Here is a 16,679-nt window from a genome sequence, read left to right on the forward strand (position 1 = left end):
GGAATGCAATTAATAAAACAGTAAAATAAAGGCGCCATTTGAAATAAACTGTTGAACGTTGTCTTATTTTTACAAACACGATATCGATGCATAATATAGATAATACAGATACTGTATAGTATACGTCATATGTATGCTAAATCTATGTAATGAACCCATTTTATTATCTCCACAAGGGGGCGCAAATTCCCCTTTCCAATGATGACGCGACGATGTGTCAGTTTCTAGTCGATTCATTTTTTTAATCAAACAACTTTCCAACAAATCTTTTTCAGTTATACAAGGTAAAATACATAAAAATAATCCTCTACGTATTATATATAACAGCATCATAAAAATACATTACAATTTGCTCAAACATTGAAGCTTTGCATTGTGTAAATACTTTGTATATTCAGCTGCTCAACCAAAAGGGCAATCACAATTTCAGAACTTTTTCGGCAAAAACATAAATTCTAAAAACATATTGGAGCGACCCTCCTCTTTGTTTGTAGCTACTGTCAAGTTACCCTGAAGCAAGGCACTGAATTCCTACCAACCTGTATTTGACTTGATACTGTGTGGTCTCCAAAAAATAGCACAATGTAAATTGAATTACACAATTAAAATAATGAATTATAAAAAAATAAGAACAATCAACAATTGCCTTTACACCAGCAAGTTGTGTGTAACAGCGTGCAATCTAGATTTGCAGAAACAGAACAGCAGTATGAGTACAGTAAGTATTTCAAGTCATCTAAACATGCATTCAGTATTTATCCTGGATTTTGCGCTTTCTAGAGGCCGCGTTTTAATACAGCACATTGTTGCTGCTGTGATGCAGGCAAGAAGCTGTTCCTCTTTTGTTCACTCTCAGTACAGTTTTCCAAGCTTGTAAAGCAAAGCAGACAGAACCATAGAGATTAAGTTTAAATCTGGCGGAATCCACCTCAGGATAAACATGGAGTGCCACTTCTGAATTGCGTAATACTTTTCTCTTAAACATTACAAGCTTGAAAACAGCAGGCAATACTTTATGGATATGCATTTGGCAAGGGAGTCAATCCAATCAATCACCGAAATCTGGGATGTCATCAAAGGAGTAACCTCGGTATCCCTTGGCGGCGTAGTAGGCGATTCTCAAATGGTAAAATCCAGGAAGGAACACAAGAAGCCCGATGATGATGACAGGGACGGTGCGATCTGGGTGCTGAGGATTTGCAAAGAAAACAAAACAGACCATGCTTCAGTAACACAGTGGTTGGTGATCAGAGTAGCCCGCCGGGTTCCATTTATAGCCATTTTTCTGCTTGCCCAGAAAATGTAAGCCGCGAGGCTTAGCACAACTGGTTTGGTTTTGGTTTCGTGTTTACAATGTGAAACGACAAACCACAGGCAGTTGAGTGTTTTTCACCATCTGCAATCTCAGCTCAGTGGTTCTCAAATGGAGGTTTGAGTACACCTAGGGCTGGGTGAAGACACATCAGGGGGTACATGAGTTTCCAACAAGGTTTCTGCAGGTATCAGCAAATCTTTGTTTTTTTTGTTTTTTTTAACGTCGCAACAGGAACAGTAGCTCTCTTTTCAAGTTAATAGATAATTAATTGGAACATGAATCAACTTAATGCTGAATTGTTATATTTTGACTCAACTGCAAATCATTATATGCCTTTGTTTTATCAAGTTTCATACAAATGTGCATTGTCATTAAGTGCTTTTTTTTTGGCAACAAATAAATAATGATACATGATACATCTTTTGGAATTGCTGAGATGCAACTAAAACTACTTGGTTTTTTTTTGTAAATCAGGTGTGAAACTTTAAAAACTACTGCCTTATTTTGCTACTCTTCCCCAAAACTGTATGTCTTGCTTGACTTTTAGGGTTTTGATGTTGATTTTTTTTTGTCATAGTTGCTGGCGCATAGATTAGCATGAATGGCATCCATTTTCTAATGCCGCTTATCCTCACAAGGATAGTAGGCCGCGGACAGCCAATTGCAGGGCACACAGAGACGAACAACCATTCAAGCACCCAATCACACCTAAGGACAATTTAGTATGTATCTCCAATACACCTGCCATGCCTGGAGTGAACCCACGTGGGCGTGCTATTCACTGCGCCACCAAAGCGCCCCATTAGCACGAATGTTCTAAATTAAAATAAATTATTTATCATGTCAACATAATTGAGTGTAAAGCAATACCCTGTGTCACATTTAATGTTATTGCGTTACCCCTTTTTTGCCCTCGGTTGCAGTCAACTCTAAACACTTTCTCCCATAATCCATTGTCTAAACTCAAAGATATTGCTGATGTGTTTTTTAAATGGCTTTGCCTCCATGTCAGAGCACATTTTCTGCAAACACAATCTGCAGCCTGGAAAACAGTCACATGAACCTCCTACTGATAATTACAAATTTGATACGTTCCGACTGTTATCTCCCACACAGAGATGTGAATTTCGGAAGTGGAAGGCACAGTGGGGGATCCACATTGGTTGGCACCCTAGGGGATAAAACATCAGACTCATATTTTAACATACACTAAACTGTGTAGCCTAGAAAAGAACATCGACGAAAACTGGCAGGAGGACAATAAAACAGAGGCAACTTGTTAATTACATCTATTTTTGAAGCAGGATTAACTGTGGTGGGAGTATTTTAATTACCACCGTGTTTGAATTCTTGGATCACAACGTTGTAATTAACACTAAAATTAAAAATAATAATTGATAGAAAACATACATAGATCATTTTACAGACATCTATGGATGCTTCGATACACACTAAAACATAGATAGAGATAGATAGATAGAGATAGATAGATACTTTATTCATCCCCGTAGGGAAATTCACATTTCCAGCAGTATCCTCAAGTCGAGATATAAAATATGAGAAATAAAATACACAAGATACACATAAGTCCAGTACAGAAGTATACTTAAGGTGCTTGTTAACAGTGTAAACAGAATAGTGTGAATCGTTGGAGTCTAGTGCAAGTATAATTAAGGTGCTTGTATAAAGTGAATAGTGCAGTGCAGAGTATGAGGTTTTGAGTTTAATGTGAGCTTTTACTGCCCCGGGTGGAGTTGAAGAGCCTCATGGCATGGGGGAGGAATGATCTCCTCAGCCTGTCCGTGGAAATGAGGTGCTGCTGTAGAAAGTAGAAAGACGCAAAAAAAGTAAAATAATCTGACAGCACCTCCACCCTTATAAATAGGAAAAATAATCTGTGATTTGCTAACATGTCAAAACAATGAATATACTGTACAAATGGGCACAGTATTAATAACAAAATACACGTATGTTTTATTCTACACATACAACAAATATTCTAAAAACAGATGAGTTAAAACTAAATCAATTATGGGTCAATCAAGGACCAAGCCAATACATGGGTGAATTTGTCCCAACTCTCTGGGTTATTTTACCCTAACAACCCTTCAAAAGAGGTTGTTTTGTACAAAACCTCAAAAACTGAAAGTTGCGTCAAACGGACCCAAACATTGGATCACTCTTTTTCTGGCCAATACAACCAACTGTTTTTAGAGTAAAGGATTGGATTTTTTTGCTTCTGTCAATATTAAAATTTAGCATGCTTTACAGTATTAGTCAAAAGTTTGGAAACATCTTCAATTCTCTCAAAAAGCAACATATGACCACTGGAAAAATTCACAGTTGTGAACTGAAAGTCAAGCACCACATCATACAGCAAAAATCCATAATACACACATATCACATAATAATATGTGGGGGGAATTATAATTTATAAAAATATTCTGTTTGCTAAATATTTTTTACCATATAATCCCATTAAAATGTCATCACAATGTTAATGACATAAGTGATTAATTTACAAATCGTGACGCTTTTAAACAAAGAATAAAACCTCTAATTAAAAGATGTTTCAAAACTTTTGACTGGTAATATAGAACTCACCTCCACCTCAATGGTACCTGACAGGAGAAGGGCCCCAAAGATGATGAGTAAGGAGCCAACCAAAAACAGGAAAATTGCCAGTGCGATTGCCTTGTAGGGGACCTTTGGAGGACTTTTCTTAAACTATACAGGGAAAAAATCCAAGTGCATCACACACTTATCAGAACAAATTACTCCAGTCTGAAAGACTCACAGTCAGAAATGATTTTAACGTTTTTTCTACTAAATAAGAAATCACTGAATGGTTTGGCTAATGCTAATTGAATATAAAGTGCAATAGGGTGATGAGTTTTGAAAAATCCCAGGTTTTAAAGTAAACATGGTGAAGCTGCATTTCAGTGCAAATGGAATAGGTTGCCATCAGAAGTGGTCATTCTCTCGTATAAATGCTTTTAAAACCACACATGTTCAGAGCTGGAGCCTATTAAACTCAGTGCAAAAAAAAAAAAAAAACGCAAATGACTTATTGCCAGTTAGTCACAAAGCAATTACGACTGGGGCTCCACGACATCCACTCACCAATTTTTGAAATTACTACTTGTCTTTTTGAGGGTCTCGGGTGCACTAGAACACAGCGTATCTTAGAAATCCCTCGAAACCCTGAAAATATGCCCCGAGGAGCTGTAAAAGGTAAAGATATGAAATGAAAGCAACCTAAATTGATGTTATGTAGGTCATGATCTTCTAGTGGTACCATGACATCAGTGTGGCTTTATTGTCTATGATTGCGCCTATTTTACTGAGTGGGGAAATTATACCTCACTTTTACCAAATTAATCACATGCTGCTCTTTGACTGAGTCACGTTTGCTGATAATGGTGATGCTATTGTACAATTTTGCATCATTCACTATTATTGTTGTAAAACCACTGTGAATGCTGGATTCAGCATACAAATAATAATTACAGGCCAATTAACTGGCTGGAGGCAAGAGAGCACAAAATAAGGGAAGCTTGTTGCCCTATGTTTTATATTTCTGCTTTTAGACTACTTTTTGGTGAGCTGTTGACAAATGAGTGGTTGGTTTGTGAAGCAAGAATTTAGATTACGGTAGGCAAAAATCACAGGTTCTTTTTTGCAAATACAAGTTCAGATGATGCGTGACCACTTAAAGAACAAATAAAAACAGACGGCGGTAAAACTGAGAGGGAGCAACAAATATAATATGTCTAGAGGTCATAATTGATGAGAAGATTAAAAAAAAAAATGCAGCTCAGAATAATACCTGTAATTCAATGTATCCATCATCATCTGCTGCAAGACGGGAGTATTTGACCTTGTTGAACAAGCCAGCATCAACCGTGTTGCCTCTGCTTGCTTTCATTGTGGTGAAGAAATTCTATGGAGAAATGCACACAAAGAATTAACAACAACTTTGATTTATTCACGATCATACTATTTGTTGAGTATACTGAGATGAGGCGTGTAGGTGTGGATTATATTATTTTCTTCAGTGACTGATGGATGATAAATGTGATAAGGTCATTATTTTAAAAGTAAAACGAATATGCATTAAATTAAGTTTTTTTTCGTTGAGTCTTTTATTAGCTAGTTCTACATGTGCAAAATAATGGGAAAACATTAGGATTATTTTTATTTAATTAATCAATTGTGTTACGTTCTCCTTTTGCAGAATCATCAACACGTGTGAGTGCTACTTTGGCAAAAAAAATGTTTGGGGGGACAAGACAAAAAAGGGGGAGGCGAAAGGGACCTTAGATAAAAAAAAAAAGTTCAAAAAGAGTAAACATTTTACTTTGAAAGTTCATTACAAAAACACGGGCTCGCCTTTTATAATATTGTTGTGCTTTTTCACTCTCACACCTTGAACTTAATGTCTCCGTTTACTTTCTGATGGTTACACGATTTGCCATACCGACCAGAAATTTAATTTATACTCATAAAGATGCTTATATCATCACCGTTGAGTTAGGAAATAATTACTCATACCTTGAAATTGACGATACATTTACGCCATCACTTTAAGTAACGCTAATTTGTAAGTTAAAAAAAATAACTTTTATTTGTCAACATTTGGACATACTGACTTTTGTTTTTCTTTCATACCTTTCAGTTGCGGTACATGGGCCGTCATATACTCAGCTATATTTGTAGCACCATGTTGACAATCCTGAGATTGAGGTCCACTTCCTGATTGTCCCAGTGCGCATGCGCGAGAAGCATATGCGCGTTGATTCTGGATGTTAAAAAAACATACTGAAGAAATTGATGAAATCATTATCTACCGTGAAGATACATTGTTAGAAAAACATGAATGCTAATAGTTTTTGTGATGCTAAGCATGTATTGAACGATTTACATACAGACTTCCATTTAAACTGGTTTTCCACAGGTTTTATTTATATCATCCAAAACCCCCGTTTGTTTTCATAAAATCTGTATTTTTAAATCACACATCAGTACCTCCTTGAAAAATAAAAAAGAAATGACCAAATAAATAATGTTATGGAAAAAATAAATAAACAAAATCTGCAGTGGCCTCCAGTTCAAACAAATGTAGGAAACCAAAATGCTTCAAGCACTGAGAAATTATTCAAGTTTGGTAACTGAGTCAGGCGTATAATTGCATGCTTTGGGCACACTTTTTGTCCTTGCTCTTCCTAACTGATGATTCATTGATTTTGTTTTAGGGGGTGATTTTAATGAAAGAAAAGTAATCTTTTCAAATGTGATTTGTTCATATGTAAATCCATTTGACGATTAATCCGATAGCCATCCTCCCCCACCACCACCGCAAGGCCTCCAGTGCTGATGAACTGGACCAAGTTTTCTGAAAATTCGAGTTATTTTTCTCTTTTTCTCTCTTGGTAGCCGCATAACATTGTTCAGATAATGGATGGATGAATGATGAGACTGCTTTAGAGAAGCGACATGCAGCTGTGTCCTAAAAGTATGACAATTCCTCTAACACCAGGTAATTACGACTAATATTTGACATGCAGAAAACGCATACCTTTACCTTCTAAATTAAGTCAAGCCCTTTGAGACTGCGGTGATTCAGGGCTATACAAATACACTTGACTTGACAAGAACAACCTATTAAAAGGCAAGGTGCACTCAGTCATTACAGAACTCTCATGACAGCAATCAGTTTTTGTTTAGATGTTCTCATTAAATAGACTTGCTTGTGAAGCTTTATAATTAGTTACTATTTCTTGCACAAACGCATCACTCTAGATCTTGCCATACAGTACATTAAATGGAATGCAGCTAAGGACATACAAAGGTGAGTTATAATTCTCTGATGGCACAAGCAGTTAATTCCACATGCAGTATATTTTAGCTTGAGCTGGCATAGATACAACTGCGGTAATGCCTCTAATTTTTGGTTTTGTGAACTGAACATTTGAAAGGTGACCTACCGAAATGGCATGAGGGCAGTTACAGCTGACCAAGCTGAACCTTCACTGTTTAAGTATAGTCCATTCTTCCATTAAATTGGAAGCTGGCGCCTGAGTGGAAAGTGGCACATATAGTGTATCATGGAAGGATTGCCATATCGCAACATTTAAACACTTTGCAATTTCTTGTTCCATGAGTCTCCGAGTGCAGGGTTTATGAATGTGATTTGAGTGAAATAAGTAAAAAAGCAAGGGGATCAAAGTTATTGTTTCTGGGGATTTAAAAACTGGTTAATTGGTTTGCTAAACATGCATGAGGCTAAAGTGGTAAGAAATTATTTAAATGTATTTTGACTTTATGTGATTATGTAATTAAAAAAAAAAAATTAAACTTGTTTTAAGATATAGTTTAAAAAAAGCTCAGTTTATTTCCAAATAATACGCTTCATTATCTCATCATACTAAAATGGCATTCATCCTCACAACTACAATTTAGGAGTCAACCAGTTCAACAATTAAAAAGCCTAATCTCACAAGTAGTTAACTAACCATGAATAATTTAACATTTAAGCAACCAAAGCTTATAAGAGCAAAATGCAATTCACCCCAACAAATGGATTTGGGGTGCCTCGTGTGCTTGCATTTCTACGGCAGAGAAAATTTAAGAAGGTCTTCCCAAATAATTATCAATGCAATTCACATCAACAAATGGATTTGGGGTGTCTCGTGTGCTTGCATTTTTACTGCAGAGAAAACTTAAGAAGGTTTTCCCAAATAATTATCAGCGCAATATAAAAACTAGGCAAATGCAAGAGAACATGAGGTATGAGATGATGCCTGAAGAATAATGCAATTTTGGAAGCTATTGAAGCATTTGTTCCATAACCTTGAGATCCATGTGAAGATCTCTAAACTACTATTTCCCTTCTCTTCACAGGTGAGCCAATTCAACACAGTAGCAAACCATAGCAATAGTTGTGGGTGAACAAAAAAAAAGTAAAACACAGTCTAGTACACCCGAATCATTTGAACTGTCTTACTAGCGATGACAAATTACATATTAGCATATGGACCACGCCATCATACTTTACTTTATGTACCATTCTAAAGTAAGTCTTAAAATGTGTTATTTTTTTTAGTTTTCAGTTATAAATCAGGTAATACACGCATCTAACTATATAAAATGTGTCAATAAAATGTTTAAATGTAGTGATATTTCCGACACTCAGGCTTTCACGGCACTATGTGTTGGCCCTCACTGGAAATGTAGTCTTCTATTACTCAAAACACTACCGATTTTGTCCATGTGGTGCCACCATAATCAGTCAAACATGAAAGTTCTTAAATGTTGCTTTAAACTTGCACAGAATTCATGTGAGGCCATAAAACCTTCACCCTTCAGCAAAGTGCCTCAACTTGCCAATTGCATCATTAAATGTTCATATGCAAAATATGAGCTGGTTTTGACCTGTGCACTTGCCAAAAACTAAAATTTGTGTTGTGTCCCCATATTGGACTGAGCAATGAAGTACAGTACATACTTTTATGTTTTATTTCTCCTCTATATTTATAGTTTTTAATTACTGATATATCCAGTTTGGCTTCATTACAGCCCTTGCAATTAAACACTGGCAATGATGGTGTATGCTACTTCCAATGTTCGAGCTCTTTAATGTTTTTATGTTTCGTTACTTAAAATAGTTATCGCAGTTTTAATGGTTTGATATTTCAAAACAAATAAAACCATATGTGGCCGTTGAGCAAAAAAACATAATGTTAAGCCCTCATGAGCCGGAAATGTTAAAATAAACGCTTCATTTGTTTCGATGAGATGTGTTTATTGTCCACCAGTTGTACATTAGATTAACAACACAAAATATTAAGTTGATCTAACATTACCATAATTTTTCATGTTTATCTAGCATAATCCAGTTGTTTGGAGGCAGTTGACAAGAAGGAATTAATTAAAGTAACTGTATTTGTTTTGAGTGATCAGTCCAATATTTGTGTAGACCGAACCCAGAGGCTTTTCAGTGGTCGGTCTAGTGGGTTTTGTCTTGAATTCGGCTTGCCTACCAAGACAAGCTTCATAAGTTAAAAACAATGGGTTTCAAATGTGTGAAGTGTGCTCGAATTAGTTTTGAAAACAGATGTACGTTTGTAAATATGAAAAGTTATGGTTTAAATGTCTTCCTCATTGGCGTAATCCTACCAATAATAAGGTACTTTGACAATTTACTGAATACAGGGTTCCATTATGAAAGATATTATAGTTCTACAAGATTGCTTAACATGTTGTTTTTGCATTTTCAGCTCAAATCAAAAAATAAAACCACGTAAAACCACCCCCGCATATATATATATATATATATATATATATATATATATATATATATATATATATATATATATATATATATATATATATATATATATATATATATATATATATATATATATATATATAGTTGTTGTTGTTTTTACACCTTGCACAGCCTCTGCACTATGAGCTTTACAGACAGATGCGCAGGACGGCAGATGAGTGCAAAAAACATACAGCCAAAATGTGGTCAGTATAGAAAAGAAGCATGCAGGCAAGGGGCGGGGCTTGCTAGGTCAGGTGGGTTTGTCCACAGAGGTTCCCTCATCAGCAGTATGGCAGGATAGAAACACTCTTCTCCGTCAGTGGTGGACAGGATAGCGCAGGAGAGCTGAAAGTTGCAGCAGCGAGACATGTGCCCCATGAGGAAGGTAAGACTGTTTCTTCTCCCTCCATCCACCCCACTTCTGACATTCCTGGCATAGTGGTATCTCATTGACAATATTTGAATTTTTCTTCCTCCCATGGGCACACTATGAATGCAACTACAGGCTATTTACACAATCAGTCCATACTATTAATTTCTGCATTCATCTTCAGTATGTAATACAATTATCTCATTTAAGTCAAGTCATATTTGGCTTGCTAATACACATTAGGCATGCTGCTTTTTGTAGCCTCATTTGAAAATGTAATTAGAACATTTTTTTTAAACTCAAACTGAGCACCATTTTAATGATGATTGAAAATGATTTTAGCAAGGTTTGAAATGCAAAAGCTTAATTAATTTATTTAGCTTGTCAAGACACGTTTGCCATTTTGGGACATTTCCTGAGATCAGTGAAGGAATACGGGCGAGAAGGTCATCAACTAACTGGTGATCAGTTCAGGAAATCGTCCGCATATCACCAAGAGTTTACTGTGATAACCCTGAAAATGATACACAGTATAGGAAATGGATGGATGGATGGATGGCTCAAAGTACGCATTGCGCTACAGAAGTGGACAAAAGAGGCAAATGTTCAAGGTTGATGAAACTTAATGATTACAATCATTGCAGAGTTGAATTATGACCCAAGGCAAGGACTTCCTCCCGCGGAGAGAGCCGCATTCCTCAAACGGACCTCAAATATGAAGCAATTCATCACACTTTAGTTGGCAGAGGGTGTGTGTGTGTGTGTGTGTGTGTGTGTGTGTGTAAAAAAATAAAATAAAATAAAATGGAAGACTTCATTGGACCATGAATATAGGATTATAATGCAGCACTGTAATAATTCAACATTGTGAATGATGTTATTATTTCTTTAGTGTTGCTAAATCAGAAAAATCTCCCCAAAACTTGATCTGCCTAGAGTGTAACTGAATAATTCATGAGATATTTGAAGCAAAGTCAATATTCACCAAGGGAAAACAAGCAGATGTTTGTTTGTTTAGGACTACCGTATTCATATTTTGTTACTGTATAATTTGACCGCAAAGATCTAACGCAGTATACAATACTGCTTATAAACACACTATAGAACATCATAGGTGGCAAAAGGAACCCTGATGTCTTCAGAATCGTTTCTAGTCCATTAAACTGCAGTTGATTAATTAGGCACAAGATCGGCCACATTGCGATTCAGAGCATAGATTATTAGGCTATCAGCGAGACACAGAGCTTTTGTTTGGAAGATATGAAATCTTTGAATCTTAATGAAAAATGCATGAATCTGAATTTAAGTGCAGGAGGTAAATTAAGGTACTTATCCAAAAGAGGACTTTTTTCAGCTTTGTTGCCATTCTGCACTCTCCTGAGGCCCATTATAACGTTCATGAAGTCACCATGTTATATAAATAAGCACTTTGGCACTCCAACACGTTACATCAACGGTTTAATATTCTTCTAGCATGGATAACGTTTCTATGATATGCCACCTTTCCAAACTAGCTTTCTACCTAGCTACCTGTCTACCAACTTACCTATCTATTAGATCATTTACTGAATATGAGTAGCAAAATGACCGGGAAAACAAGCCCCATATCTGAATTTTCCCATTCCACTGAAATGAAAAGTGTTTTAGCTTAGTAATGTGCATTATATTACATTATAACAGCTAGTATGACACGTATGGCATGGAATAAAAAAAAAAAAAAACCTGTATGTGATTTTAAATTAAAAATTAAAACATTTCTATACGTTAATATAATCTCTCTCTCACCCCCCCCCCCCAAAAAAAAAGGCCACTAACTACAAAAGATTAAAAAGTAATTTTACCATTGATCAATTCTGTCACTTTGCTCCCGTTGCATTTCTGCTGTATTAAACATGAGCGTGAATGAAACGTGAAATGGAAAGTCATGTGCCAGAAATTTTATGACTCCCGGATGGCAAGAGTTGCATTCTCTCACCTTGAGGCACTGACTTTATATGGGTCTTATGCATCCACTTTGGCCTCTCATACAGTGCCCTCAAAAATTGGAACATATCCCATAAACGCATTAGTAGGTGATTATAAGCGGTCATAATTACGGATAGAATTATAGGTCAAAGGTTCAAATTTGGCCTTCATTATGCAGAGAGGACACTCCAATATTTTCTCTTTTTTATTATTTTGTCAAATATATAATTTAACAGTGTGATGCAGTGCAATGCATTTGAAATAACCACAGTGAAACAAAAATTGAGTGATACTGTCAGGAGGAATGGTGCTGTTTTCCTTTGTCAATCAGCAAATAATTCGAAATAAACATTTAAAAAAAAATCTTCTATCTGACCATTCCAGACTTTGTCATCTTTGCTGCTTTCATTAATTCGCTGAGGCTGCAGTCTTAGCTGAATACATTGCATTTATGGCGGAGGCAAAACTTAAACTGTTGAGTGCAATGTAGACTCACACTTGCAGACCACAGTCAAATAATACTTTTTAAAGATGGAGTCAAGAAATAAACCTTTCAGAGGCTGACAATATCTTCTGTAACTTGTTTTTCGATGCTATAAAATCCCATTATCTTAAATATCCCTGATTTTCGATCTTCCTCAGAAACAATACAAAATAGTGCATCAGTTCACTTCCTGTTTTTGCCCTTCGGCAACAAAGACGGAAATCCTAGCATCAAGTGTTTATGTGGGAGAATTTTGTTCAAGCGCTTGGTGGGATGCTCAGTGAGCAAATTCCTTTGATGTGCACAAACATGTGACAAGCATGACTCTGCCATCCGCCTGCCTTATCTCCAACGCTCTCTCATTCGTCTTGCCTCACCGCCATTTATCTTGCCCTGTGATGTCGCAGATCGCCAGTCGAGTGAGACTAAGTGAGAAAAGCATCTGCTAGTGGATTATAGTAGTGGTCTCCTCTTAACGATTTCTTTACACGTCTTAGGAATGTTTTAAAAATACTGGTACTGTACTTTTTTTTCTGTAGGGACATATGCAAGAGTGAAGTCAAGTTTACGTACGAGTTCTTGAAATTATTAATTGTGGAAGCCAAGTTGACCATATCAGTAAGGAATATGATTTTTTTGCGAGATGTACTGGGAGGCTTTTTTTTTGGGGTGGGGGGGGTATCTTGTTTGTTTCACTTAATTTACTTAATAAATAAGCATATTCATGAACAAAAAAATCTGAAAATAGTTAAGAAAATGAAAATGAACTGTCACTATCATCATATATCATATATCATATGATATATGATACATGATATATATATACATACTAATCAAAACTAACTCTAGTTATGGCAATAGTAAGTAATGCAAAAGAAATGTCAGCTTTTTTTTTAATTTACTCTTATGACACAATACGTCATGACATTTTTTTGCACTTGAGAAATACACTATACATTAAAGGGACGAACGGTATCTACAAATGCAAAATGAACCTTGCAAAGAGGTTTCTGACCGCCAACAGCAGTCCTTGGGTGCAATCACCCTCATCAATATTCCATCCAGCTGAATGAAGCAAAGCATACAGTAACCTCAAGGGAAATGAGGTGTATGTAGGATATCCTTTTTTTTTTCTCTCATTCCACGTTCAAAGATCACTTTCCTGTCCAGAACACAGTATACATTTTTTTTTTTCCTCAAAGGAGTCAGACTGCACTTTGAGGTAAAGGTACACAGCTGCACCTTGAACTGAAGACTTTTATGAATGACATTTTTTCCCACACAGTCTAAAGTTCAATTTTCAGCCCGTCATCTTATGCTCGAGTTAGAGCTTCGCTTGCAGACATAAAACGGTCAAAAAGGCAATCACACAGAGCGACTGTACGTCTGCTCTTAAAGCAAATGATATCACGCTCACATCTGTCTTTTTTACAGCCTGTTTGGGTGATGTGGGTCCTAAGACGAAAGTGGTTTATTTTTTTTTAACCTCCAAGAATCACTGCCACTTTTCTGGTGTCCGTGTTTATCCACACTGACTAAATATTGCACATAAAGTGCAAACAGCTAGTTAAATTGGAAAAAAAAAATCATACACAATATGAGCAATAGCTTCTTCATATTGTGGCCAACAGGATCATTATCCTCCTACATGTTGTTGTTTGATGAGCCTCCTTCCAACTGATGTGTTCAATGAGGCTCAGATTTAGCACTTTCCTGCATAACAAAACCAAAGTAGGACAATTTCAGCTGAACTGATATTGTGCAGTGGAAAGGAGGCTGAAAAATGACAATTCTGCAAAGTAGCTGTAAAACTTTTCATTATTAATTAGATGTTTTGTTGCTGAAATATAATATTTGATCTTCTTAGCTTTTTAAATTACGAATCGTTTACAATTTAGGCGGCTCGATGGCGCAATCGTTAGCACGTCCGCCTCATAGTTCTGGGACCCAAATTCAAATCCACCTTATTCCGGCCTTCCTGTGTGAGGTTTGCGTCTTCTCCACGAGTCCGCATTGGCTCTCTCCAGGCATTCCAGCTTTAAAATTATCTTTAGGTGTGATTGGATGCGTGAATGGTGGTTTGTCTCTGTGTGCCCTGCAATTGGCTGGCAACCAGCTCAGGGTGTCCCCCGTCGAATGCCCATAGTCAGCTGGGATAGGCACCAGCAGGCCCACAATGATAAGTGGCTCTATAAAATGGATGAATGGATGGATCATTTACACTTTGTCAAGTTCAGTGAAAATATTATTCTCCAATGATGTGTGATTGTCTGCTCCTTCAATGACTACTACATATTTTTCCACACTGGTGAAAAACAAAGAACATTTAAAATCCATATTAATATGCAGGAGGGGGACCAGGAGCAGACTATTAGGACAAAAGCTGAGGAGATAAAGTTATGATGGATGAAAATCAGAAGAAACTTTATTTCGCAATACTATATATGCGGTTATTCTAAATGTCACCATGATTGACGATTCTACTTTTTTCGTACTTATTTTTCATCTCTTAATGAAACCTGATCCGAATGTCCCACAAACATATAATAAAGATTTCATTTATTACTGCAGTGCAGCCGCACTCATTCAGCAGATGGTGCACTGCACCCCACAGGATTTTTATGGGCCATGATATGATGAACACGGTTTCATCCTCACCCTGTTGGCCAATCAAAAAAGCAGATTTTTATGCAATTATAAAACACCAAAACAACATATTAACGTTGCTGTACTACAAAATATGCAGACACTAAACTGAATGCTTATAGAAAAAATAAATCTCTTTCTCTCGCTCTCTCTCTCTCTTTCTCACTCTCTCTCTCACTCATCACAATATTAGGCATGCCTGTACTATTTATACCTATAATTTTATTTAAAAGTGTGTGTGTGTATGTACAGTATATACATACATGTATAGATGTACTGTATATACATATGCATCCACTGTATATAATAGTTTAGTAAAGCAATTACACATTGTATATATTAGTATAGTCAAGCAATTACATTTTTTTTCCTAATTCATCAAAATATTATCCATAATTAACCATGTATAAATCCCATTCGTTTTTCAACAACTATTGTGTATGGCGTATGATCGCTGTCAAAAACATGTACGCGTGTTTAACCATCTGTCTTCGTTAAAGTTATAACTTGTGACTACAACTGTAAATTGTGTGTCTATGAATGGTTTTCGTGTGAGTATGACTCTTTTTTTTTTTTTTTACCGGGACGATAGATCAAAACCCTGGGAGTGCAAAATCTTTTGAATCCAACTTTCATTTACAGGACTACAACTTTTCACTGAACACGACTTCACGTCTTGTGCACAAATCTCGTTTGGATTTCCGTCTGTGGAAACGACTCTCTGTTCTGGGCACGAAGCTATCATTTATAACATTTACATGACATATTACACTTGATTTACATATTTACTACAGAAATTTAATTATCGTGAGAAATAATTGTCATGATCATGTCTTCACATAAAGGATGTAACATTAATTAACATGTAATAATAACATTATGACAGACACTTGGACAAAATTAGTCATTTCAGAAGTCTGTATCAAAACTGGTAGCCCTTCGTATTACTCAGAACCAAAGATGTAGCTCTCAGTCTCAAAAATGTTGGTAATACCTTGAGTTATATCAACAATTGTACTTGGCAAGGATTTGGGCCTAACCTTAACCCTAAGGTCTCAAATACTGACTAAATTAAACTGCTAGCTGTGTTGCGAGATACAAGTCCCTGCTGTGTATGTGAGGGCAGGCAGACAACTCCAATTTTGAGGTTGAGATGGGTTCAATGAAAACCGCAGCACAGTAAAAGAGGATAAATGTCACAGCTGCTTCCACACTGGCTTCCTGCTAAATTGACGTATCATAGGAGTAACATTTGATTTATTCACCTATTCTTTTCAGAGAACTCAGCAGGATTTTAGTCTTGTTCGAAGTGTGTGATCACACATCTGATGCGAATCTGTGCAATGAAATAATGAGATGTGCAGTGTAGAAGTTTTAACTTGCTTATTTTAGGATTTGGGACTTGTTCGATTCAAACTTTACAGATGGAACATGACTTTTGACAAGTCTTGTCTGTTTGCATTTTAAACTCTGCATTTTCAGGGGAACAATTGGTTTTATTTTTAAATTAAGTAACTTTGTGTCCTCTCGTCACTCATCCAAACTGAGTAAACAAGATTAAGACAGA

The 16,679-nt window shown here is 36.3% G+C and overlaps 1 protein-coding gene across 2 annotated transcripts; it reads right to left on the minus strand.

Annotated features, from left to right (window-relative positions):
- Positions 1 to 227: 227 nt before the first annotated feature.
- Positions 228 to 6,081, minus strand: LOC148411679 (transmembrane protein 230-like). 2 transcript variants are annotated; one of them, XM_088434098.1, is made up of 4 exons: positions 5,987 to 6,081; positions 5,145 to 5,258; positions 3,920 to 4,042; positions 228 to 1,189 (listed from the first exon to the last, which is right to left on the minus strand). In XM_088434098.1, exons 2-4 carry the CDS (start codon positions 5,241 to 5,243, stop codon positions 1,049 to 1,051), a joined length of 363 nt encoding a protein of 120 aa, XP_088290224.1. In that variant the 5' UTR covers positions 5,244 to 5,258; positions 5,987 to 6,081; the 3' UTR covers positions 228 to 1,048. The 2 variants fall into 2 exon arrangements, with proteins under 2 accessions (XP_088290224.1, XP_088290225.1); XM_088434099.1 differs by lacking the exon at positions 228 to 1,189 and adding an exon at positions 1,199 to 3,134.
- Between the last annotated feature and the right edge of the window lie 10,598 nt (positions 6,082 to 16,679).

Source organism: Hippichthys cyanospilos, chromosome 15, assembly GCF_059441005.1.
Source record: "Hippichthys cyanospilos isolate Australia breed blue-spotted pipefish chromosome 15, RoL_Hcya_1.0, whole genome shotgun sequence".
NCBI classification, from domain to species: Eukaryota; Metazoa; Chordata; class Actinopteri; order Syngnathiformes; family Syngnathidae; genus Hippichthys; species Hippichthys cyanospilos.

Coding starts and splice junctions, on each gene's coding strand:
- LOC148411679 (XM_088434098.1), bottom strand. CDS start 5,243: ATGAAAGCAAGCAGAGGCAACACGGTTGATGCTGGCTTGTTCAACAAG. Junction 4,043..5,144: donor ATGGATACATTGAATTACAG/GTATTATTCTGA, acceptor TTCCCTGTATAG/TTTAAGAAAAGTCCTCCAAA. Junction 1,190..3,919: donor CAGGTACCATTGAGGTGGAG/GTGAGTTCTATA, acceptor GCAAATCCTCAG/CACCCAGATCGCACCGTCCC.